At 41.6% G+C, this 26,978-nt stretch overlaps 1 protein-coding gene across 2 annotated transcripts; it reads right to left on the reverse strand.

Moving 5' to 3' along the window:
• Positions 1–9,588: 9,588 nt before the first annotated feature.
• On the reverse strand, positions 9,589–22,506 carry kctd1 (potassium channel tetramerization domain containing 1). Of its 2 annotated transcripts, none has more exons than XM_040142879.1 (5): positions 22,242–22,506; positions 16,120–16,298; positions 14,960–15,104; positions 13,183–13,488; positions 9,589–10,758 (listed from the first exon to the last, which is right to left on the reverse strand). In XM_040142879.1, exons 1-5 carry the CDS (start codon positions 22,248–22,250, stop codon positions 10,597–10,599), a joined length of 801 nt encoding a protein of 266 aa, XP_039998813.1. In that variant the 5' UTR covers positions 22,251–22,506; the 3' UTR covers positions 9,589–10,596. The 2 variants fall into 2 exon arrangements, with proteins under 2 accessions (XP_039998813.1, XP_039998812.1); XM_040142878.1 differs by lacking the exon at positions 22,242–22,506 and adding an exon at positions 17,182–17,524.
• Positions 22,507–26,978: the final 4,472 nt, after the last annotated feature.

Genomic DNA, 26,978 nt, shown 5'->3' on the forward strand with positions numbered 1-26,978 from the left:
TAAGCCATTTCCAAAGCCATTTCCTCCATGTTGTGGTTCATTTTAGCCACAAGACAAACAAGCTTCTGAGGTGTACCTAAAGGTGATCTAAGGTCCCGACTAAGGTAGTTAATCATTGATCAAGAAAAAATTACTGTGGACTTGGGGCAATATAGTTCTGTGCCTAAAGTGCATAGAAAAATATCAATAAAAATCCCCCTGATCTTTTTTTTTTTTTTAATTCAAGGCTAAAGCCTGATGCTCGATGATGTTGTTGCATGGAGACTTTAAACCAACCTCATTTTCACTTTCCATTTTATGAAAAAAATTAACAACACATTTTATAAGCAAAAAACGTGCTCAAATAGACAGTATTAGTACATGAGAGACATGATTTTAAGAGGTAGGCTGTGGGGTGGCCCTGCATAGCTGATTGGTGGATTGAGATATCAGACCAGTTCTCATCAGCACCACCCATACTTATACCTGCAGGCAAAACAATTTTGTCCTCCACTAGTAAGCAATTAGATTATATTCAAACACACACATACACACACATGGCCACCACAAACTGTACTCCCCCTATGCAGCATTCTCCCTTCCTCAGTATGACACTTGCTTCCTCCATGTTTGAGTTTGTGTTAACACAAGGATGTGAGCAGACACACACACACATAGATACACACACACCCTGTAGGTATAAGGTTCCAGTTGGTATATCTCTCTCTCTAAGCCCCAGTTTGATGCCCTAGACTCATGGTATCCAACCCCCACTCTTTCTGCATCCCCTCAGGCTTCTGTGGGTGTGTGGGTGTGTGTGTGTGTGTGTGTGTGTGTGTGTGTGTGTGTGTGAGTGTGTGTGTATGCGTAAGATGGCTACTGAACCAAGAGGGCATTGTTTCTCTCCAGCGGGGTTTCATAATTGAACGTTCACATTTATGCACTCATTCAAATGGATACTAAAAGTAGAAGTGAAGCACGTAACCATGTTCCACACTTGAATTATCCGTGGAAAAATTGAAACTCAAGATTAAACTCAAGATTATTGTTGTGAGGTATCATCCACAACTCCTTCATGCTGAACATATTTTGGTGGCTGCATATGCAGCAAATTATTGCACATGGACTGACTGGAGAATTTCCAAAGGAGGTGCAAAATCCAGTCAGCCTGCATCAAGTTGTGTGTTTCTTAGGCACATGTGTGAGTGAGGCAGGGAAGAGAAAAGACAGCGGGCAGCAGGGACAAACCCGTCAGCCACTCAGATCACATCAGGTCTGTCGGGACACATTGGAGCACAGCGAGCCTGATGGGATATGCCCCCCAGGGGTGCGAAGCAGGCCAGATGACATACAGACAGAGGGGCAGGCAAAGAAGGAAGAAAGAATAGAAGATGGCACATCCTGCCTTAATGCACAATATGTTCCAATAACATGCATGCAATTATGAACGGTAACCCTGACTACATTATGTACTAATTATACAGTAACACCATACCATCACAGACATACACACACATACATACAATCACACATACTAAGGCATGCAAGCACATATGCATTCCTACCCCCAACAGACACATACACGTACATACATGCATGCTCAGTGATATCACCGCAAACATGTAGCCTGGATCTCACACCAGATAACCTACATCTTAGACAACAAGGCACATATGCTAATGAGAAACGTTAAGGCATGATGTTTATGAGCTGCACACGATGCATATGCTTCTGCGTGTGGGTAAATGCACAGACACGCTTGGGTACATATGTCCGCGGGGGCAAAATGGGAAATAGACACTTTCCTTCATGCCTGTTCTTTAATTGGGGCATTTATTGTTTTGTGGTGGTGTTTACTTCGTTAAATTAAGGCACATTTCAGAAATGCAGGATGTTTCAAGGTTTATATAAGCAAAATTATGCTTTCAGCCATTAAGTTGCGAATTAACATATCCTTATGACCGTGGGATATGCCAGTTGAAGATGCTTTTACATTTTCACACTAATCAACTTGACTTTAACATGTTGGATTTCAGTTTGATTTGCTTTCATCGCAAATATTGTTTCCCCCCTCGGCTCTGTGTGCCTGCACGTGTATTTGAGCGGAGCTGTGTTGGTGTATGTGAGTGTGTATGCTTGTGTTCTTCTGTTAGTTGTCCATGGCACCTTCATGTCAGCCCAACTGTTCTCTTTCTTAGGAAATCAGAAGATGTGTGTGCAAGGAGGGGGTGTTGCAAGGACAAAATGAACTAATGTTGAATATTCCGTATTGGTTTTACTGTAATTCTTTTCTAATTCTTAGTTTATTCAATTTCATCTCCTTGAGGCTGGTAGGTATGGAAATGAGGTCTGTTCTTTTTTTCTTTTTTCTTTTTTTTTGCCTGTGTAAATTGCAGCTATTACCTCAAGCCTTTTGAACAAGATTACCCAGATGGCCTTGCGTTGTGTGCCTGAAGTTTTATTTTCCTCTTTTGCCTGCTTTCCCTTCTTGACTGCAGGGGAAAGGAGAGGGAGCTGGGAAGCCTCCTGAAGGCTCTGGGCGAGGCCAGGAGGCAGCAGCTGTGGCAAAGAGAGATCTGGGGGAAGAAGAAGAAGAAGAAGAAGAAGAAGGAGAAGTAGAAGAAGAAGAAGAAGAGTGAGTTGGGGAGGGAGCGCTGGGGGGTGGATGAGACTGTTGCAGGAGGCGTTGTGTGCATGTGTGTGTGAAGGGAGGGGGCAACTAAAATCTAAAGCTGAGAACACCAGCCATTATGAACACTACCCCCTACCTGGCTTGGCTGTCAAGGGGACCTTGGAGTACTCAAAGAGGGGGCTGCTAGAGTGGGTACGCTCTAAATGGGAACAGGAAGAACTTGGGGGGTGTGTACGTGAACATGTGTTTTGAGTAACGTGTTGTTTGTAGATACAGCGAAGTGAGTCCCAGTGAAAATATGGCATTACCACATCACCAGTCACATTAGCAATACATACAATTCAACAGCCAGAATCACACCCTTAAATGCCAGGATTTGGGGGAAAGCATGATAAATAGCAGCCTCCTGCCCAGGTGATCATTGTTGTGCGAGTGTTGGGATTTGTCATTGGGTTTCCACTCACCGTGCCCTGGACATAATCTGCTGCTGGTTTTCAGCCCCGAGGAAGAATGTGATTTTAATACATTACGGTGGTCCAGAGATAGAGAATTATGCAGAGTTTAAGTGTTCACCTGTTTATTATTCTAACATGCAACAGCCTCCATCCACACTAATCTCCAAAAGAACACACCCAACTCCCAGATTGCTGATCTTGGCTTGGAGGCAACAGTGAAAGGAGATTCTCACCTGAGATAAGGTGAGGAGAGCAGGAGGGGGGAGAATCTGCTTATATCACTTATTACTTTCAAAAACATAATACTGGAGCAAAAGCTGATGGGAGACAGTGATGTTCCACTTCTTCCACTAAACTCACAGCAATCCAAGAGACATGTCTTTTATTTAGTGCACACACTTGCAGGTGCAGTGTTGTTTGTCAGGATTTTGGATATAGTTGTTCATAGCAAAACAAATGTCTCAGCATGTAACCGGTATCGTCAGTCTTTTCTTCATATTGAAGTGTGTTGTTGGATCAAAATCCCCTCGTGTTATTTCAGCAAACGCTTTTCAGATGCTGCTGCCAAAGAGTCAATAGTAAGCTATCACTGTTTGTTTTCACTCCCTCCATTTGTTTGTTTTGTTAAGGTTTTGCTCTCCATCATAATGAATCACTTTTTTTCATCTTGTTCTTATTTATTCTCATGGCTGGAGGTAGAATGTGGTGGTTGATGAGGGGCTGAAATGAACTGAGCCTTAGCCTTAGCCTGGGGGCTAGCGCATATCTTAGCATAAGTGATGGCCAACCGGAGGGCTAGAGCCTGGCTGAGAGTGCCCTCAGGACAGCAACCCTGACAGATCATGTATTTATAGGTCTGTTGAAAGACCTCTATTGTGTCCCACATAGCCTCAGAGCATGTCTGTCCTCTGTATTATAATAAAGCCTCTGGCCTTACCACTATGATGGATGGGTGGCCCTAGAATGGCAAGCTCCAGAATCATTAGAGCAGTTCTAACATGCAGGTCTACCCATGTGTGAGGCTGGTGCAGGGAGGGGTGCTACCGGTGAGCAATACAGTATAGTTGAGTCCTTTAATCACAGCTAGGTAGCCCTTATTAATTCTCAACCAAGAGAGTGAGGAAGGGAGAGAAAAGAGAAAAGGATTGAGGGAAAGGGTTTGCTGATGTTTTTGCCAAAGGATGCATTTGCAATTATCTCAGTGGCTCAAAACGCCCTCCGGGCTTTTTCAATACAGGTTAGAATGTGGACACCTATAGCATTTACGGGTAGCTCCACTGGTCAGATTTCATTGCTGCTGAAAACTTCACCAAAGCCAGCATTCCATCACACCTCCACTGAGCCATATAGTTTCAGTGTAAAATTTGTGACCATGTATGTATAACTAAGCAGAGCATATATTAGGAGATTTTTGGAGAAACTATTTTTAAAAAAAGATAGAAAAGAAAAACAGAACTTGCTTGAATATGGTCTGCAGCTCAAAAAAAAAAAAAAAAAACAGCTTGACTTTTCTGTGCCTTAAGCCTCACAAGCAGAGTGGTGTTTGAGCTGTTTCCCAATCTCATGTTCTTCTGTTACCTCTGGAGTAGAATATAAATGATTCCCTCTCAGTGTACAGTGTATGCCAGGGGGCCTGCAGCAACCATAGTCCGGTCTAAAATTCCTTACTGCAAGCGCACCATAACTCAAGGCCTGACTGATAAATAAAACAATGGAAAGTGCAGCATGTTGTGGAGCATTAGCTCAAATCCTCCACTTGGAGCACTGTCACATATAAGAGCCCAATCACCATGAGGTGAGCAGAGGGTCTGATGAAGGTTGGTATATAAAATCTATTGTTTTGACAAAGAAGACGAGCCAAGTGTAGTTCTTTTGTAGCATGGCGCAGGATACATGTATATAACACTATTGAAAATCTACAGAAATCTTTTTGATTTCTCATTACCAAGAGATAAAGATGAACATTTAATAATGGATAATTAACAGAGCATATTATTCAAACAACTAGTGGGACTCCCTTTCACTTTCTGTTTTACTGAAGTGGTTCTCCATCGATTTTACATGTCTAAGTCAATTTAGGAGTCACAGAAACTACATCGCCTAACTGAACAGTTTCACTCTGGCTCTGGAGAAGCTTTGTCATGTCTGACAAAATGACTCAAATGACATCACCTGAGTAATTGGAGCTTGGGCTAGGGGACTACTAAATTTTAGCTATGCTAGCAACTTGGCTCTAATGATGGCAATGTTGGTCTGTTGGTTGGTACACCACTTTGGTCCAGACTGAAATATCTCATCAACAATGGGGTGGATTGTAATAACATTTGGTACAAACATTTATGGTAGTCAGATAATGAATCCTAATAACTTTTTTTGATCCTCTGGTGCAACCATCAGGTTGAGATTTTTGATTGTTAGTAAGATATCTCAACAACTATTGGATGGATTGCCATTAAATTTGGTACAGGTATCAATGGTGCTCAGGGGATGATTTTTAGACACTTCATTATTCACCTGACTTTTCATTTAAAGCCATCAGCAGGTGCTGGGAAATATCTCAACTTCTAGACTAGTAAATGGATTGGCACAAAATTTTGTTTTCTTGTGGTTTCTAGACGATACATCCTAGGGACTTTATTGAACACTTGACTTTTTCTATAGTGCCATCCATAAGGTTTACACTTTTGGTTTTCAGTGAAATTGCAACAACTACTGAATGGATTGGAATTGAAATTTGGTACAGATTTATGTCCCCCTCAAGATGAATTGCAATCATTTTGGCAATTCCTTAACTCTTTCTCTACACCGTCATCAGTTTAAAAATGTTACTTGGTTCAATACTTTGATTTACCTGAGCTTGTAAAATTACATCATCTTTATCTGTACTTTGTGTTGTGCTAATTAGCAAAAGCATGCTAACACGGTGAACTAAGATGGTGAACATGGTTAACATTATACCTCCTTAACATCATCATGCTAGCATTGTCATTGTTAGCATGTTGCATTTGCTCAAACAGCACCGTTGGGCTAAGTACAGCCACTAGCATGGCTGTAAAATCTTGGTTTTATTAACAGAAAGCTGGTGTTAAAAACTTGGGGTGTGAAGTTTTAAACACATGGCCATTTCCCAGTCACGGGGGTCTATCAAGTTGCACTGTGGGAAGTACAGGGTCCAGTGTTCTTGAGCTAGACCCATACTTGGGTCTAAAAGTAAGGATATGTCAGGTTCTTCTGCATTGATTTTGACCATTCTTTTAAAAAATCTGTTTCTCCTCAATCCCCTACCTTTATGGGAGCCCAATTCTAAATCATGGGCGTACCCTTAAGGTTATTAAAAATATTTATTAGGAGTCACAGAAACTAGGCTATTATTGGCTATTATTGGCTTTTGTCGCTAGCCATCCACCTTCACTGTTGCTCCAATATCCAAGAACCTTTCCTGCTGCCAAAATCTGGTATAGCTAGGTTGACAAAACCACCATGTAGGTTATCAAAGTTTACCGGATTAAAATCTGCTATACATTAAAAGTGGATTATCACAAGTTGCTTTGAGCTCCTACAAAATAGAAAACCTAGGCGACATTAATGATTATATTTTAACATTGTCAGACAGAAACAAAAGTAACAAGGATTTCTCTTTTGCATGCAACATGCTTCTCAAACAAGTTCAAGCCCATGAACCCATCAGCAGGTGCTGAGCTGCATTTTTTGTTTTTAGACTGGTCTCATTTTACACCAAGACTTGAATTTCTATAACTCAAGCAAAGCCACTGTGACATATTACTCCACTAGTGAGTGTCCATTTGAGATATTATACTACCAGTGATTGTCCATCTAAGAACATTTAAAGCCCGAAAGACTGTGGAGGCATTCATCACACAGATGAACTAATTTTTCCACTAGAAATAATGGCTAGAAATATCTGGCCATTATATTATAATAAAGGTATTTATGAGACTTCAGTCTCACAGCCTCACTATGAGATATCTTTGAAAATTTGAAATCAGCTCCTGAGGCTCAGAGTGGGGGAGGAGGGGTGGTAGAGAAACAGAGAGAGAGACAGAGAGAGAGAAAGAAAGAGAAAGAGAGAGAGAGAGAAAGAGAGAAAGAAATGGCAAGGGAGAGATGTGGGAGTTGTGTTTTGCTTTTTTGCCACAGGTTACATTTATAATTATCTTGCTGGAATAAAATGGCCAAGAGGCTTTTTCAATAAAGGTAGGAGGCACCTACATTGCAGAATATTACTTACAGATCAACACAGAGAAAGAGAGATAGAAGACTGCAGATAGAAAAAGACTAAATCCAGAGTACAAAGTGTATCATCCGATAAGTTTATTTAGTCAGGACATTCATTACAAGCAGTAGCCACTGCTTGCACTGGGCTGTAGAACTGAGCACTGTGAGGGCTGGTGATTTGAAGATGAGGTGAATGAGTCCATCCACTGACCTTCACTAGTGGTGAGTAAGCAGAGCCTGGGGAGCGAGGGAAAGATGGCCACAGCCACTTTCTCCAGGCCCTACTCTGCCTTTTGATGAGTGGAAATAATCACTAGAGAGAAAGCGAGTGAAAGAGACATGATCACAGACACACCACAGAAAAGAGGAGGATCTCAAATTACTTTATTCTCCTCAAAACCCCTGTACTCTAAAGGACTGGAAGTCAGTTTCTTAATACCATTCATCTTTTCTCCAACAGGCTGTGTCCTGAGAGAAGGATATCTCTAATTCCTTTTCAAGTTAGTCTGAATCCAGGAAGTGAGAGAAAATAGGGCTGGACAGGGTCTCATTATACTCAGGCTGCCCCACAGGTAACAAACTTAAAAATCACACAGGGTGCACAAAAAGTACTGCTGAATTTTAAACCAAACACATGTTCATTTTCTCGCTTACGCCATCTTCGGCAATATTTTTAATTTAGGAAAACATGGACTATTTTTTATGGTCATCCATTGTTGTTCGTCTAGCTAACCAAACTCAGTAGCTAGATATAAACAGTATGTCAGTCATTTTCATTCTAAAAATATATGCTTGTATGTATTAATGGAATTTTGGGAAATAGGCTTATTCGCTTTCTTGCCGGGAGTTAGATGAGAAAATTGATACTGTCTGTATGACAAATATGTAGCTACAGCGAGCAGCCAGTTCAATTATCTTAGCACAAAGGCTGGAAACAGGGGAAACAGTTAGCTTGGCTGCGTGCAGTCCAGGAAGCCACCGCGCCCGGCCAAGAAAGAGTCTGGCACATTATCGTTTAAACCATGACCTGTCGTGTTAACACTTTGGTTTTTGTATGCATTGCACAAAGAAGATATGACATGTTAATAAGTGAGCTTTAGAGCTGCTGGTAGGTGGATTTTGTTACCTTTGGACAGAGCCAAGAACCGTTTTACTCTGATTTCAAAAATTTATGTTGAGCTAAGCTAACCAGCTTCTGGCTGTAGCATCATATTTATTGCATACACATGAGAGTGACCCCGACTTCTCATTTAACTCTGGGCAAGAAAGCAAATCAGTGTATGTCCCAAATAATCTAACTAGTCCTCTAAAATTCAAGTGAATTATTGAAAGTGAAATGTTTCAAATACTTATCAGGAAGTATTTTTCTCATTTGAAATGCTGAAGACTGAGAATTTGTGGAAATTTGTAAAAATGTCTTGTGATGTGGTGGGTTTAATAATGATCTTAGTCGAATTTATTAAAAAATAAACTTCATTGGTGATATATTGCCCTAAAACCATGAATGTTGTGCTTTACTTAATTCTTCCAACTCTAATGGTTTTAGCTGAGAGTTGATGTGTTTGACACCTGCTCCATGAATGCTTGTAAATTACACGGACACAGAATATTTTGATTTTATGATTGAGAGCAAAGCATTCCTGTGTACCACTCACATCACAGTCGCACCTCTAGCTTATGAGAATAACAGTCAGTCAAAAGGGAATCTAGGGCAAAAAGGCCTGAAAGGGAGACATACAGTATAGCATAAATCGTAGATAGCCAAAGAAAGTGGAGATTCTGCCAAAAGGGATGAAGACAAGACGACAGGGCTCCGTGTGGGATTTCACTTTGGATTTTGGCCCTGCAGGGATATGAGGAGGCACAACTGACAGGACTTGCGTGGAGAAGTCAGATCTATTCAATATAACTAAGTAAAGAATGCCCCAAGTAGTCACTGATGCACCAGCATGAATCCTCCTAGGTACAATATTGCCTTGGTAAAGTTAGCTTTACCTCTCTGGTTGCAGAGACCTAAAACACTACATATTGTGAATGATTTTGCTTTTTGTTTGACACTGAACACATTCAGGGATGGTAGGGAGAATCTTCAGAGGTAGGATAGATGCAGTAAATTCATGTGTAAGGAAGTAGTACTATTTAACCTCTGTGCTTCAAGTGTAGCACAGGGAAGACACAGCAAATGTGAAAACACTACCTACAGCAAAGGAAAAATAGCGAACAGACACCATGACAACTTTAGTTGAGATTTATTTAACATTTTTTGCTACATTCCTCTTTACTCAAATCTAGGGAGCGTAGGTGGGTCAGTCATCTTAGAAATACTTTATATCCAACTTCATATTAATATGTGCTACAAGTAAAAGTGATCTTGGTGTGGGTAGTACAATAAGCTTTTAATCTGTTCAGTCATGTCTGAGGCAACAAAATTGCTTTAAAAAGATTCAATGTAAAAAACACAAACACATATACAATGGAAAAATTTACAGGTCATCACTCAGAGGAATATTATGATCCAATTAAATAATTCCCAAGGTAGCACATGGGGGTTAGTAGTTCATACTTCCCAATGAGGCAAATGGTGTGACATAATAATTTACTAAATTATTTTCCTTACTGAGTAAAGAATGGACTTTAATGTTAAATTTTGATTATACTAATGTCAACTACATTTTATGGCATAATCCAATAAAATAACTTCCATTAAAGTAAAAAAAACACTTCATTTGTATCACAATATTCAATATCATGTTAATTGTGAAAAAAATCGCTTTGTTGAAACTAACTGTTTATGACAACTGAGACATTCTGTACTGTAAGCAACACATTAGTGACCTTTTTACAGCGAGGGGTAAAAACAGACTTAGCCAATTTGCCAGTGAGACAACAAAATCAAGTCACTGGTTACAAGCTATGCAACAAACTACATAAGCGATAAAAGCCTTTTTAATCTATATGGGTATAATAGAAATCATATTCGACCTAATGTAGGCTCCAAGTTTTAAAACAAACTTTGTTTGGGGATCCAGCATATATAAATCCTTTTTAAATTGGTTTATGGGGGCTAGACAATCACAAATGTCCTTGCAATCTCAAACTTATCAAATGTCTTGTATCTTCTTATGGCAAAAATCTCCTGTTGCACCTCTTTTTTATTCTCTAGATGGTTCTCAAGTTTAAGAAAACAAAAACATCAACAAGGAAACGAAGAAAAACAGAGTCCACAGAGCTCTGCAGCATCGAGTGTTTGGCTGCCACAGAAAAGTCTAGCACCTCCTACTGGTCGGGAGGATTCTAGTCCAGCTGCTCCTGCTTTATCCTGTTTGAATTGGGTCCTCGCTGACCTGTCCTCCTCAGTTCCCTCCTCAGGACGTATTCGCTGAATTGGGATGAGTCCACGCCTCCGCCGCAAGAGCCAGCGATCTCGAAGCCACGTTGTTGGAGACGCTCTAGAACCTAAAAAAAGATGGAATGGAAAGAAGGAGGAAGATGTCAGTAGCAATACAGCACATCAGTTATGGAAGGAAAAAGCATCATTAGCACCCTTTATAAACACTCCAGTGACAGATAGTTCCGGCTCATTTAAGTTTGATGGTCAGTGTCAATTTGGTAATCCAGATGCCTGATAAATCATTTGTGGGGGTCTACAAGTCACCATAAAGTGTGACGCTAAAACATTAATGTAACCTCTAACCTTGTGTTTATTACTGCAAAACTGGAAAGCACAGAATAATCTGAAACTCCTCCAGTTATATGTTGCTGAGTTATTGCTAAGTCTAGCTTTGGAAAGGGCTTTGGGAGTAAGCTGCAGCGACATACGGCCTGTGATGGGAATTTGGATGAGACTTTCACAAAACCAAGAGCCTCTCATTTTGCCTCATGCCTCAATTTCATTGTTTTCTGGTGTATATGTGTGTTTGTCTGTCTGTGTGTGTGTGTATGTGTAGCTGTTCCTGATCTCGCAGCCTTGCAGACATCTACAGACGTGTCCGGGGGGGCTGTAGGATCACATTCCATCGAAGAGGCCCCAGGGAGCAGTGAGGCTTTCTCTCTGCCACTTGGCTCAGTGTTGGCTGCTCAGCAAAACCCCCTCTCCCCATTTCTCCCCCAGCCCCCAGGCCCAACCCTCCGCCAAAACTACAAAGGTCCCCCTACTGCTGGCAGCTCTCTATGACCCCCCTTCCTTCTCTCAAAACCCCTGCCCTGCCTCCATTAGCCGCAGATACAGCATCCACCGCCGGCGTGCTTTAATAACCAAACAGGATTATGGGCCCTGCCTGGGGACAACCTGCCAGGGAGCATGCTCACTCTCTTGCTCGCTCTCCAAGACTCACACACTTCAGAGATGGGTTTGTTTGTGTGTTTTTGGGAAGGAGATGGAGATTTGACTTCCTCAGATGGAGACACAGTCCAAATCCTTGTGAAATCTTTTTAAATATGCCTCTCCTCCATCAGTTATTGATGCGTATATGAGGATTTTACCATCAATGAATTAGTGCAATATCAATATATAATTAGAGAAATACAGTATTGCCAAATATAAAAGATGAATTTATCACATTTTTCTGAATACAGAAGCTTTCTTTTTTCTGTCCTGTTTTAGTCTTACAAGTACGGTTTGGCCTAGAACCCATTATGCCAAAGAACAAATAATATTATAAAACATTTTCAATACAGTATATATGTAACAAAGTGTCAAGAGTGCACTTCCCTTTAGTCCTTAAAACAAACTTATTTATAGATTCATCTTCGGATAATGAAAGACTACAAATTACAGTTTTGCTACCCAAGAAATCACAACTTTTCCAACACCATGGAAGTGTTAATCAAGACAACATTAAAGGATGTCTCCTCTTCCTCCTTTTCTTTATTTTGGTGTAGGACTGTACCACTAGCCTGCAATAGAATTGCTGGTATTCGTGTTCTTTTGCATCTGGAGTCTTGTGGATCTGTGCAACTCTTTCTTTGAAGTACTATATGGTAAGAAATCTAACTAAAACTGTGTTCCACTGATTTGTTTCTTGGATGTTATCAACAAAAATATATGGAGTTGCTTGGCTTGATTTTAAATTTAAATTGAGCATTGATCCAACAGCCCCCTCAGACACTCAGGGGCATCATCTCATCTTATTTCTACTTAAGTGTTTCACTGCTTCCTGAATTGGCTACTTCCTCTTGCTGTCAGCCAGTTCCACCCCAGTTTGCACATTCATGTGACTTTCCATCATGATTTAAAATGTCCAAATTAAGTTCATTTGAAAGGATGAAGTCTACAATTTACCATCAATTTTTGGCAGGTTGGCACCGATGCCCACTTAACATTGAAAGTTTAAAACACTCAAAATGACTTGACTAATTGAATAAATGTTTTTCATGGAAAACAGAAAGGCAATAGGGAAAGATGTGAGGACCGTGTTATGATTGTTGCAAAGGGATACATAAGAAGAAACAACTGTGGCTGACTCGCCCTGATTCACTAGCTGTAGAGCCAAAGTCAAAATCATTATTCCAGTCAGATCACAGAAAAGTAAAGATGGTGGTAGACTTGTGTAATGATGCTTGCTAAACTGATGCTTTGATGAACTCATCAAAGAGCTTATTTTTCTGCAAGGCTGTCCTTTTGATTCGATTAGATTAAAAAAAAAAATAAGATTTTGCAATCAGACATCAGTAAAATTTGAAAAGTCTACAGTATAACAGCAGATGAAAAGAAGCTGAATGAACAGATCATCACCTCAGTAAATTCTGTGGGCATACAACTGAATGGAAAAATATAGAAAAACACTACTTTATCTAACCTTTGAGTGTTTATACTTATTGAGGGATAAATTACTCTGTATAAATGACCATACACCCACAGCAGCCAAAATTTCCTATTACCTGGACAGAGTTGAGATGGCAGTACCCATTGAGTGGGAAGCGGATAACGTGCGTGGAGTCATGGTTCCAGCCAGCATTGACAGAGTTGCACATGACGTCACCGATCTCTGGAAACACGTCTTCGATCAGGGCCTTGTCACCGCTGAGTGTGATTCTCTCGCCCAGGTCAGGTGCAACACGCACAACCAAGCACTCACAGGGGCGCGACACCCGGCCCAGCTCTTGGTCCTGGCGCCAGCGCTCCAGCTCTGCAAGCATGGGCTGCAGCTGGAAGTACCGCGCCTCCTCATACAGGAGACTGTAGTCCTGAAAGAGTGAAAAGAAATATGTGAGTATCTGCCCTTACAGAAATTATGGTTTAAATTTTTATAAACATGGATTATACTGTATATCATCTTAAATATGTTGCTTGATATTGTGGTTCTGTTTATGTTCATCTTTATTGTGCCAGGTCAACTAGTAACAAGTCTCATCAATACCAAATGTTTTTTAAGGAACAGGTTTGGGGATTCTTGGTGGCTTAGATGTTATCTCTCTCTCATTTCCTGCCAGCTCTGTACTGTCTCTTGTCTACTCAGTCTAATAAGTAAAAAATGCACCATGAACAGGCTAGATAAATTTACAGAAATTGATAATAGCATGCTGGGCCTTGAGATAAACACTGGAAAGATTATGCTTAACAAAATAATTTCCAACATACTATAAGGTTATGCCAATTAACATTTAATCTATATATCAAAAATAAATATTCAGAATGATTTTGTTGACAAAAAACTTCAGGAACTCCTTAAACTTTCCTACTATTACATTTTTGTATTTACATGTATTGTTAAAAGATACATCCCCGGCGATGTAAAGGTAAACTGCACTGCATTGGAGTTTGAAGCTGCTAGCGAAATGCAGCCTGCAGTACCTCTTACTATACCACAGAGCAATATAACTAAAAAGGGAATAGCTTATTCATTTTAAGGTTCTGATTTTTCTTTCCAATGTGTATCCAAACCATAAGAAGAGAGGTTTGAAACCACTGTTCTAAATGAACAAGCAATAAACCCTACCCAAGACACCATTCAGCAAAAATGACAAAAGGTACTGAGTAGAGGGGATGTAGTGTGACATGTAAAACAGGGCTGCATGGGGTAGAGGAGGAGATCCCTTACCCGCAGTACTGCAGGGCCTAAAATCGCACCACAATCAAGTTCTCATGCTCCTCTCCAAATCTATCCAATGTGAATGTGGCCTTAGCCTGAACTTGAGCCTGTCTTTTGTCTTTGCTTATTTTAGCTGACATACTTTGCACTGATTGAGTCACACTGTGGACAGTCCATCAGATAATGTGGTTATTTGTTTTCTCCCAGGGCAAGCTAAGTAATTACTGACTAAATGACACATAAGAGTAAAAAAGAAGGAATGCTAATGTGTCACATACAGGGAGACTCGCCCTGGATATGGACATTTGGCACGAGAACATAGAGCAATTGGCGAAATCTAGCACTTGCAAGCTTATTGCTTTCCTTACATATCTCGAAGAATCTTTGGCCGCTAATAGCTGGAGGGGACCAAACTGCATCCCATGATGAGTAAATGCATCAGGATTGAGCTTTGTTTGGAAGAGCCCTCGTATTTTATCACCAGCATGGGAGCCATTTTCATCGATTCAAGAAGGACCAATGATCAAAGGCATTCCATGGCCTTAGCATTCATTGTGTTTGATAAGTTGTAGGACTGCTGACTGGCTGATGGGAATTCACAGTTTCTAGGATGGACATCCACTCACTTTGAAGTCATCTGGGATGAGGAGCTTGGACGTCCTGAGGAAGTTGAGGATGTAGCGGAACATGTGTCCATCCCTGTCAATGAAGTAGTGCTGCTTCAGGCTGTCCAGGACTATAGGCTCTGTGCCATCAAAGAGACGACCGATTCTATCCACAGAGACAGGAGGGGTGGCAGGTTAGGCAGAAAGGGAGGGAAGGAGGGAGGGAGAGGGATAACATGTCAACATTACCAAAAGTTCATAACATTATTTAAAACATAATCTCTAGAGAACTACTGTTGGGTCTGTTTCCTGCACCTTGTGCGGTGGGATAGAAGGGCTGGAAAAAAGAAAGAGTCAAAAATGACACAGTGACGCAAGAGCATGTGCAAAGGGTTGTGACTGACTCAATTTTCTCAAGCTCTGAAATGTTCTTCACACCTTCGCACAGACATGCGCACATTAGCAAGCTCAATACACGCATCAACCAGAGAAGGGAGAAGGGTAAAAAGAAAGACAGAAAGAAAAGAGATAGACGGAGAGAAAGAAAAAGAAAGAAAGATTAAAAACAGAGGTGGTCTGGAGAGGTCACGGCCAACTGGTAGTTGGTTGCCCTAGGCAGGGCGCCAGTCACCCTCAGGCCTGGGCTCGGAGCGACAGTGCGGCCTCCCAGCCTCCAGATGGCCCCATGCCCTTTGGTCCTTTACTGCTGCTGTGACATCTGTCAGAATAACCAAGTTGCTTTTGTCTGTGTGCTGCATTCGGCACTTGAAGCTTCTACAAATTGTTTACCGCTCAAAATAACTGTGGGCTTTGCTTGACAAGTAGACATTTTGTGATACTACATGATAAATCCTAAAGCAACTGATAAAGAAGATATGTGGAGCAAACATTTTATAAAAACTCAGTATTTCTGCCAAGTGCATCCATGAGATATTTTTGTGATTTGAAGAGATGTGACATTTGACTGTTTAATGTCACAAGATGACATTAAACATCAAACAGGATGACATTAAACAGTGAGGAAATTCTGATGCTGACAAACACATGTGACTTTGACGGAATAAACTCCCTACAAAACAAAGAATCTTTCACGATTTCATTTTCTAATACAAGCCAAATACTAGTAGACAAAAACACAAACTTTATCTCCAAAACACACAAGCGTGCAAGAGCAGTCTCACCGGGATTCTGGGAATTTTGTTAAGGTGGCCAGACTGCTGGTATACATGTGTCCGCCCACATCGATGTGCACAGGGGCGTTGGACTTTGTGAGCTGTGCAGGTGTGGGGATGCCCTGGTTACTCAAGGGAGACACTGGTGACCGTGTAATCATGGGCCTGGACATGCTGGAGCGATTATCCTGTTCCAAACAACACAGGGGAGAAAATAGTATGAGCTGTGTAGGTAAGATTGATAGAAGATGCCTCAAATTCTGATTTTGTGCTGCAAATCAGAGATGAAAAGACACCATTACAACAAACACATGGGACTTTATTAGTAAGGTTTCGAATATTTAGAATTAGAAATAATACATAATACAGAGAAATCAAACCATTTCTGCCGTGTGACACACCGCAGTCAGGAGTGCAGGGAAAGATTTTTTTTTTCTCTGCAAGTTAGAGCAGCCTGACCTTGACCTGAATGTTGCCACAAAGTATGCATCCACTCCTGTGGGCCATAATCTCCAAAACCAAATTAATTTGGAGCATCAATCTCACAGTCTTGGAAATGAGCAGTAATGACTCTTGATTTGAATACAGTAATAGGATTTGGAGAAACGGTCTCCTGTTAACCTACAAACACCATTAGCAGACAATTTCTGTTAAGCTCTCAGAAGAAAATTACTTCACCCCCAAAAGTTTCAGACCCTGAGTGAGGATGGGAGAAAATAGTGCCTGCAACATCTCGTTTACTGAGGATGACTAGATTTAGATGTTACAAACATTTACTTAAAAAAAATTAAGAAGGTTTAACAGTAAATTAAAATAGGAAAGCAGCAAACAGAGGATTGTGCGTGCGTGATATTACAGTAACGTGACAATTAAGTGCGCACTCTACATTTAAGGGCAGCAGGAAGACAATCTATTCACAACCTGCATTCAATAAAACCAAAGTTTATTCACTTGGCTCCTCCGGCAAAAGTGACACCTCGACCCCAGTTTTCCAGTTATTTCTGTTTTGGTTTTTTTGTTTGTTTGTTTGTTTGTTTCCCCCCCAGACAGTATCGGACTTTAGGCGTTTACCTGCGCCGGCATCACTGTGGTTGGAGACGAAGTCACCGAATGATCATTTTGCTTGAGAGATGCTGCGGGAGCGGGCTCGCCTCTGACTGCGAACATGAGCGAGGGCTCCCTGCACTCCGCTGCTCGGATCGGGAGCCGTTTGAGGGAAGCGTGCACGGACTCATCCGCAGAACTGATTGGACGCGGTCGCTTTCTCGCTTTCTGATGCGTTAAGTCCATGATATCCGTTTCGTCCATTACTGCGCAGACTTGGAGGTGAACGGATAGGACGCGGTCGGCGTTTTCCAGCACCACTGCCAAATGCGGAGAGGGACAGCGAACACCGGGGGAAGAGCGACGCCGTGGCTGTCGCACGGAGCAGCGTCTTTGCAATGGCTGGGAGAAGTCAAAGCCCCCGACAACATTAGCATTGTAGCGCCTGCGGCTCTTTTGGGCTGTCGCTGTTTCAGTGGCAGGTATGCGTGTCGCATTTTCAGAGAAAACAAATGCCGCCTAACAAAATGTGATCGTCGGGCTGCGCGAGTCGGGTCGACGCGCACATCTGGACCTTCCACAGCTGGCCTTTGCCCTTTTGGAGCAGTGTTTCTGTGCGCGGTCACCCTCCCCCCGATGTTGCTGTCCATTGTTCAGCAGCTGTTTTTGTTCAGCAGGTCAAACCCTCCTTCAACACAACAGTCCCACAAAGTCCAAAGTTCAGTCGGTGGCAAAACCAAAACGGTGGCTAACCCATTCAAGCACCTGGACAAAAATGCCCCTTATACCCTCCACCCACGAACACACACATATAATCACGAGCCACTTGACTGATCACGACCTTTCCAGTCACACAAAAGCAACCATTAATAGCATTTTCAGTTGCTCAGTTGCAATGTTGAAGGGCAAAAACACTCTTTTCATTATTTACACAGAATATTAATAACTTAAGTACCCACGAAGAAACATCACATCTAAAGTGCCAGACCACATCCCTTCCAAATCATCTGTCCTCTAGAGAAGATGAAGACACTTAAAACATCTTCTTGATCAGTTTCTCATTGGCTGTATGCTGGACAAATGTCAGTTCCTGTATAATAACTGATGACCACATCAGCATAGCAAACCGCCACACTAAAGACATCATGGAGTATAAAACCAGACCACAACATGTCCAACTGCTGTTAAAAGTACTGCCACAGCACTCTCCTGGGCTGTTTTTCATAGAAAATGCAGGGAATCCACAATTTTTAATAACATTCAGATTAAAATTAATTAGTTCAACCACTGGCCTTAAAACATCCACATTCCTGCTTCTCATTGGCAGTGTGAGTTTCACACCTAGATACCCAATTAGCAATTAAGCTTGCCTTTGAGTGTAGGCCTCCAATGCGGTGTGTGATCCTGGTCTGATTTGCATGCCGCTTGTGCACGCGCTGATAAGCGCAGGCAGCAGCCATACATAGTTTTAAAATTCAACTCCAGAATCCCTCGCAGAAGGCGAAGGGGCCTGCAGGGCAAAAGAGAGAGAAATCACATGGCTGCTCTTCAAAAGGGGACCTGTGTAAGGCAGCCGGCAAAGTGCGTGGGATCACACTCAGAATGCAGGTAATTTGTTCCCTGACTAATTTGTGGAGATGGTGGGTTTGGTGTGTGTGTGTGTGTGTGTGTGTGTGTGTGAGTGTGAGAGCGAGTGTGTGCCTGTGGAGAGTAAGTTCTGAAAACAGCTTGGTGGAATTGGATTTCCTCAAAGCCTTGTCATCGCAAAGGTGGATTGAGTGTAAAATCTGTAAGGCATTATGGAAAATTGCAAGGGAGAAAGAAGAGAGAGTGAAAGAGAACGGGTGGTTGGGTGGGTGGGAGGGGGAGGGGGGTAGTGGTTTGTGGGAATGTGCTCCTATATCACAAAATCATTCCGAGTTGGTGGAAGTAAAGAGAACATGTGTTGTGGACCTTTTCTTGGACTAATGTCCACATCACATTGCCGCCTTTTACACTTTTATCTCAGGGACAGTTCAAAGGTCACTCTATCATCAGAATCCATCATGAGATGTAGGACCGATCCATGATGCTCCTGTATCAGCCATCAGATGTGCACTGCAGATCTTCCACTCTAGCTCCTTTCCTACCTGTTGCCGTTTTCAATTCGGCACACAGCTACAAAAGTCTCCCATGTGACAGTGTTTGTTCCCAAAGTTTCCAGTATTTGTGAAACAAGGCGAAATTTACGTGTCTAGGGCATTTGCACGTTCAGTCATCTTGTGTAATTGTATCGCACCACAGTATGCACAAACAAATCTAAAACAGACACAGTGCATGAAAGCGTGGGTTGTTCCAGTTGCTCCTGTTGTTTTCCACCAGTGGTCTTTCAGTGACATGCCTATTATGCAAAAATTATCATTTTTCCTCCTGTATATTTTAAGAACCAAAACTATAGCTCTTGTTCAATCTCTAGTATAACGCAGGCTATTACCCACTTGTGCTCCCAAAATTTAGGAAGCAAGTATCCTTCTCCCATTGCAACAATCAAAGGGCCTGTTGGGATCCGCATATACAACAAACTTTCAATTTTCCATCCCACAATGCAGCTCTTCAGTGTTTCGACATATCCAACAAGACACAATTAGCATTTCAGATCACAGCATTAACATTCAGTTCGAGGCAGGCAGACTGGTATTTACATAATCTGGATGGGTTGTCTCTGCTTTGGTGCCCATGGCCATTTGTTTAAAATGTCCACGCACAGACAACTACAGACTTTGGGTTAACTTCAGTGACTATCGACTGGAGAGGGAAAAAAAATTTCAGGTGGAGAGACTGTCATAACAAAAAGGTCTGGGTAAATATTGTAGGCTTATGGTCTGGTCAGGTCTGTGTAACTTTGCATTTTAGAAATGGACATTAGTCATTATAAGGTGGCTAATCAAAGCTGCAAAGAAATACCTCATCTACAATAGTTTGCTAATATCATTGTTGAAACTTTCAATAAAACTTCAGACATTGGCATCATGTTTTCTCTACTCACTCTGTCTTGACATGTTGACATACACTAAGTCCCGAATTTTGGCAAAAACTGCGTTTTGTTCGTCTTTAAACATGCATGTGTTTTAGGAATATACTTGTAGTATTTTGGTGAGTATAGAGATATGTATAACATTGTCTTTTGTTTGCATTGTGTCAAACTCAAAAGTCACAACTTAAAGCTGGCTGTATTTCATAACATTTCTCAGGAACAGCAGTAGCTCTGTAAGTTTGCTGCGACAAATGCCGAAATGCGTTGAGTGTAAGAAACACTTTGGTGTTAAGTGAAAGGATGAAGAGGTTGTCCGGGAGAAAAAAAGTTCCGTGGCCAGTGTACCAGTGGACTATGCTGACCTGCTCCCTAAAGTGGAAATATAATATCTAGATAAAACACATTTTATCTCTCGAAAGCAGAGGTGAGGGTGAGGGGGTCCAATCTGTGTGTGAGAATCCACACAATCAAGAATGTTTTGGAACTTGAGCTGCTCTGTTAACAATGGATAAATGGCAATCTAAACTCCCACAAAGTTTCAGACGTTACATCCAAGTCAGTTACATATCATAGCAGTACTCCAGTATTTGTCAAGCACAAGCACATAATTATCCCCTGAGTTTTATCACAAGTAGGACTACTAGCTCTTTGTGGCGTTGCTGTCGCAGTGACATCACAGATGAGGAAGTGCGATCAGCGCTGCGTTGCTGCAGGGTGTTGGAGACGGTGGTGCATGTTCACTGGCACACACTGAGCTGGCCCACGGCAGAGGAGTGGCAGAGCCATAACATGAAATATAATAACCGTCCTTCTCTCCAAGGAGTTCCAATCTAGTCGAGCACCTCTAACTTAGAGCTCATGGTGTAGTCTGACTAATGTAATGTAGACCAAATGATTTGCCTTATAAATATTTGTTCTTCCTCCAGATCAGTCTGTTTGTTAAATGTAATTTTAATGGGAAACAGATGTACAGACACTGTACATACACTAAAGTAGCGCGGGGTTTGTTATTACAGCGCCATCAAGCGGTCGGTCCGGACAACCCGACATCTCAGTACCCCTCTGTTTATTCATGCGCCCTCTGAAAACTGGTGAAACCGACTACTGGCTTTCATCACAGGTGACCTAAACTTAGAGGATTTTCTTTACAATGTTACATTTTAATAGATGTCATGTAAAGTCTCACCCTCCCTGCACTGCAGTGAGAAATGTTTCAGTAACTAAACACAATCTTTTTTGTTTTTTTGTTTTTTTTTGTTTAGGACTGAATATACATTTTAAAAGTCTACACTTGATAAAGAGAAGTACGTGTTTATTTACAAAATACTCGGCCCCAAAGGCGAAATAGGTCCAGATTATTACTTAGTAAACTATATTTGCCGATTCGCATCCGGACCTTGGAGATGATTACGCACGGCGCGGCCAGAGAGCCGAGAGGAAAGGAGAGGACAGAATTCGCTCCTATTTTTGTCTTCGTTTACATAAATATGGTTTTCTTAACACGGCCCCTGCTTGTATTTAAAGATGATTCACAGATTCTGCATTGACGTGTGTAAAAGGTACATCCTGTCTTACAGAATAAGAAAAACGCCTGCGGCAAAATTACTCCACAATGGCGTCTTTCATTAGAAGATCTGGGGCAGACAGGAAGCAGGACTGTTTCATGACAAAAAAATAAAAACGACTTGAAAAAAATCCTCGTGGAAACGACAAACGCGGGTTTGAGTAAGTTATGAGCAAGTTATACAGCAACAGCGACACGGAGACGGCGATGTGTTCGGAGCTGAAACGCGCCAGGAGCGAATTCACACGGTGTATAAGTAGAGTGTTTGCTCGACAAGATCGCAGTGTAATCCGCTCTTCGTCTCGACGAGACGTACCAGAGCCTCGTATATTGTAGTCACGCGCATACATTTGTACAGTAACTAAGGAACAATAGCCAGGAAGTGGTTAAATATTTTTTAAGAACTGTACTGATCGAATCGCTTGGCACATGCGTAAAAGCTGCTGCGCCTCAATGTCCCAGTCCGTCCAGCCTCGGAAATAATAGCAAACCAAATAAATCTGTGCTTACCTGAAACATAGAGCGGCATAAAGTATCTTTTTATGCACCTTTTCCCTCCGATTTGGCCCACGATCTGCTTCTCTTCCTACACCAGAGAGAAATGCAATAGCTTGGCTAAGGTAGACAGAACAAAATACAGAGAATACTTGCTCCAGGGCTCCGAAACCCCTCAAGGCAAAGATCAGGATACAATTAGCTCATGTCTCTGCCCTAGTCTAAACCAATCTTCAGAATAAAACTGCGAGCAAAGAGATCACAGCAGCAGTGCCTCAGTCTTTGTTGAGTTTATGTTTTTATAAAATCAAATAAAGAAATCTTTTTTTTTTTCTTCTGCATTTACAACACCCTCACTCCTCCTGCCTCCAACTTGCCTATTGCCTCCCTCTCGCAGAGAAGCTGATTTTAATCGTTATGATTAGTTTTGATGTAACGTTCCCCCGGGCGATTTCTACAAATGGATGGAGTGTTTCTTTGCCAGGGAGGAAAAGCAGCAGATGATGATAATTATATAGATTGTTGGTGGAGCTTTTGGATTTTTTTTCTCCCTACCTCTCAAACATCTGACCTATCTAGTCCGTTTCTTTAACACATGCCACACACACACACACACACACACACACACTGCGTCCGCATTAGACAACTTGTTGATTAGCCTGGAATCAACTTATTAAATTAATGGAAGGCTGTTAATGAGATTCTCACTCTGTAGTTTCTCCGCTGCAATCTTTTCAGCCTCTTTCCTTTGGACAACCTCCAAATGACGTAGTTGTATAAATAAGCACTTGCAGCTTGCCTTGCCCCAATCAAGTCGGAATCAGTGCCTGGGGGTGATGTGCGAGCTCATTTCAAATGTTCAACCATGCATGATTTCAGGAAGATTGAGGCACTTCTGAGGCTTTTAGAATTACTTTTGGGATGCAGACGGCGAAGGAATTGCTTGTTTAAAGACAGTCCTTTTGTAAAATCCCTCCCTGTGAACACGCACGATTATCCTGTCAAGAGTCAAGAGCGCTATTTTATGCCCATCCGAACATAGAATTGACACATTTATTTCTTTATATTCTCAACAGTTATCCCCACGCCATACACAAGACAAAAAGGCTGAAATGCTCGCTCTTGCGCCCCCTACTGTCGAGAGCATCAACTTTTCCTTTTTCTTTTTTTTTTTCAACAGCAGCAATGGAAGCAAATCCGTTATTGAAACATTACCCAACATGAGAAGCAGGAAAAGAAACGTAAGAAAAGAACAAAGAAAACTTTCATTTGAAATAAATATTTACACTTTTTTTTGGGGGGGGGGGGGTTGAAGCAACAGTGGAATTATAATGCCGTGTCAAGGGACCAGTGACTGAAGGATATACAAGCATACAAACAAAAGCATTTTCCAGTTCTCTTCATCACAATAGCTCCCTCCTCAGAGCATCTTTAGTCGATGTTAAATAGAACTGCTCTCGAGGAAGGGGCCAGCTATCCCTTGCCCGTCTGACCCAGGGAACATTAAACTTTCCACTTTTTTGACCAGCATGTCCCACAGGAAAACAAACACAGGATAAAGTGTTAGGATGAAGTTATTTGCCCCAGAGGTTGCCGGCCGGCACACAATACACAAAGCCTTAGCTACCAAGGGTACACATGCTCACACATGCATTTTTTTGCCATTAATCTGACAAACTATAGTGAACAGAGAACACCTCGGGCCTTAAAATCCCATACGTTATCCATTTTCCACACAAATGGAGCCCATTCCTAATGGGATCCTCTCACTTCAGTATTTAAAATATGCATCAGATGTTGTTGAAACTAACCAGTGGCAATCTTTGAATGCAAGTTGCCCTTGATGCCAAAAAAAACCAAAAAAAAAAAACCAAAGTCATTCCTCTAACGCTGCTGTGGAAGGGTATTATTTTCCTTGGATCTAACTGCTACAGCAGCAACAGCAGGCGAGCACTGGCTGGCTGTGCCATATTTTGGTGGACAAATTATTCAGATTGGTTGCAGATGTGCATTGGCCCCAAACAGAAACTGCGTAGCCTGAATGACATCATAGGGTTATAAATGCATACACAGGAGACAGGAGAGAGGAACCCTGGGAAACTTATCTGGCTTGCTCGAGTGTTGTGAAACTGACTGCAGTAACTTCCACAAAAAAAAAAAAAGGGAAAAAAAAGGTTTAATTCATAAATCATGAAACAAACCTTTTCTTAATACAATACACTCAGTCCTTTTCTAGCTACTGGCTAACTTGGTATGGTATGGTATAGTATCTTGGCTCATGTTGGCAAACTTTCAATAGTTATTTGTATAAGGGAAATCATTGAGTTGGTTTTGCTGGCTTTATGTCTATTGTTACACTGCATTTAAGCATCTGCCATTATCCAGCAGTCATTTGAATCCGAAGCGGCTGCTGTTTGTCAGAAATTCCATGATTTCACTTTAAAGCTGGTCTTTGACCCCATTTTAACACTGAAAGCAAGGCTGTTTTATCACTATTATTTCGATAATAACATAGTCTAGACTTTTTGACATCCGACGTGTGTAGGAATAAAGATACTGCTTTTCTCAAAACACCTTTATAACCGTTATTTCTAGTGTTAGATGTTATTTAAGTGGCTAAACCATGTGAACAACCATTGCACCTACTGAATGACATTAGGGTACCCGGTCCTTGCAAGTCAGTATGGACTGTGAGGGATGTTGTTATAGCCTCAGACCATATTAATAACTGCTGCTATACTCGCCACACCCCTCTAATGGCCTGTGGTTATGTAAGGGGAGTGGGATGGATAAGGGAAACTGCTGAAGCTGCTCCAGAGCCTGACTCAATCTGCCCTGCAGGGTTGCACAGTTTTAGGCCAGAGCTGTTCATCAAATATTATCTTTGGCACAATGAAATTTAGCTTTGGAGAATGTCTCTGTTGCTGCAGTGTAGGTATGGCCCTGGAAGGTTAAACATTCAAAGTGGTAATTATATGACACAGGAGCTCTCTTGTTCAGTTATTAATAGCAAACAGTAAAGGCAACCAACAAGCCTGTGTACTATAGTTGTGTCTTTGTTCATGGCCTTTTCCAGAAACTTTCTGCCACGCTGCTACAATGGAGTTATTACATTTTACAAAGCAAGCGTGGCACACATGACAGAGGCTATTCTGCTTATGAAAAGGCTCTCAGTTTGCTATTTGAGAAAAGTGATTGAAAATCAATATTCTTTTTTGACAACACCCCTTTTTCTGTAACTGAGATAAGATGAGGATCCCTGTCGTATGGCATCACTTGCAGCCCATCTCGTTGGCTTCCCTTTCAGCCCCAAATGCACCCATCCCATCCACAGTGGACAGAGGAGTTGGTGACACTACTGTGAGGGGAAGAGAGACAAGAGGAGGGGGCTGCATGGGTAATGCTGGGAGGCTCTAATAAAATGTAATCCTATTATATGGTTCCCACTAGAGGGCAACAATAATAAAGGTTTCCCTAATAACACAAGCAGACCAAACCCAAATGGAAAACAGCTCCTCCGGTCAAGTCCCACACTTGCACATATATCCTCTCATTAACCCAATTGCTGTTGGGCCACATTACACCGACAGGCCTTCGAGATTTAGTCGTGATGGTGAGGCAAGAGTTAAGTCAAACAAATGTGTTTCATCAAACTGCAGTTTGGGCTGCTCTGCATAAAGGAATTGAAGGGGGGGAAGGTGGAGTGAGGGAATGTGTGCGGGTGGGAAGTTGGAAGCAGAGCCCCGAGGAAACCAATCAGAACTTCTCCACCCTCCCTTGCTGTGTCAAAGCCACCGGGGTCTCAGGTGTGTGTTACATGAGCTAATACCTCCCAAACTTGATTGTTTGTGTTAGAGTAATCAGAGTTTTGTAAATTACCATTTTGGAAATGATAGTCCTATCATTAGTAAACAAAATCACAATATAGTAGAGGGACACCACAAAACTAGAAATCACACAATAAGACTTGATAGCTTAGTTAACTTCCAAATGATTATGAACTTTAATACTTCCTCCTGGGCCACATGAGATGAAATATTCCTTTGTAGTAAAGTTAGAAAAAAGCTGGAATTTTATCAGATGAGCTTCTTTACAAACAAACTCTTTGCACAGAAACAGTGGAAGGGACTTTCTTTGACTAATATTAATGAGAAATGGCAATCTCTTGACTGGAAAAAGACGTAGACACAGACTTTCATTTTTATATGATTTGATAATGTAATGAATGTGTTATTCCATTTCTTAGCTATCTCACATAAAATGCAATAAAATATTTATCATAAATGACAAGGTGAGTGAGAATATCAATCATATTCTCAAGACAGCTTGAGTTATTAAGTGAGCCAATGTAACAGTATTACAAAACCCAGAATAATAAAGTTATTTATCTCTCTCTCTGCATGTATGTATGTGTGTGTGTACACGGAGTTGTGTGTGTGCGTGTGTGTGTGTGCGTGTGTGTCAGTGTTTATGCGTCTGACAGCATCAGACACAGAGAGAGAGCGTTGCATGCCTTCCTGTTCCTGTACCACCCTCCAACCCCAGAGCCGCAGACTCAAGGCAGTTTCCAGAATCAAACAATTTCACGCAGCTACTGGAGGAGGAAATGAACTGAGCCCAGAGCAATAATAAAATTATACAAATGTTATTACAGACTCGCCTGCTACTGTCCTACTTTAATTCAAATTTGGGCACTCCAGGCGGTGCTGGTGGCAGAGACCTTCCTGAATAAATCAACATTAGCTTACGTCT

The sequence above is a fragment of the Xiphias gladius genome, chromosome 14, assembly GCF_016859285.1.
Source record: "Xiphias gladius isolate SHS-SW01 ecotype Sanya breed wild chromosome 14, ASM1685928v1, whole genome shotgun sequence".
Classification (NCBI taxonomy): domain Eukaryota; kingdom Metazoa; phylum Chordata; class Actinopteri; order Istiophoriformes; family Xiphiidae; genus Xiphias; species Xiphias gladius.

Coding starts and splice junctions, on each gene's coding strand:
- kctd1 (XM_040142878.1), bottom strand. CDS start 17,418: ATGGACGAAACGGATATCATGGACTTAACGCATCAGAAAGCGAGAAAG. Junction 16,299..17,181: donor CCACAGTGATGCCGGCGCAG/GTAAACGCCTAA, acceptor TGTTTGGAACAG/GATAATCGCTCCAGCATGTC. Junction 10,759..13,182: donor GCCATCTCAACTCTGTCCAG/GTAATAGGAAAT, acceptor ATCTTTTTTTAG/GTTCTAGAGCGTCTCCAACA.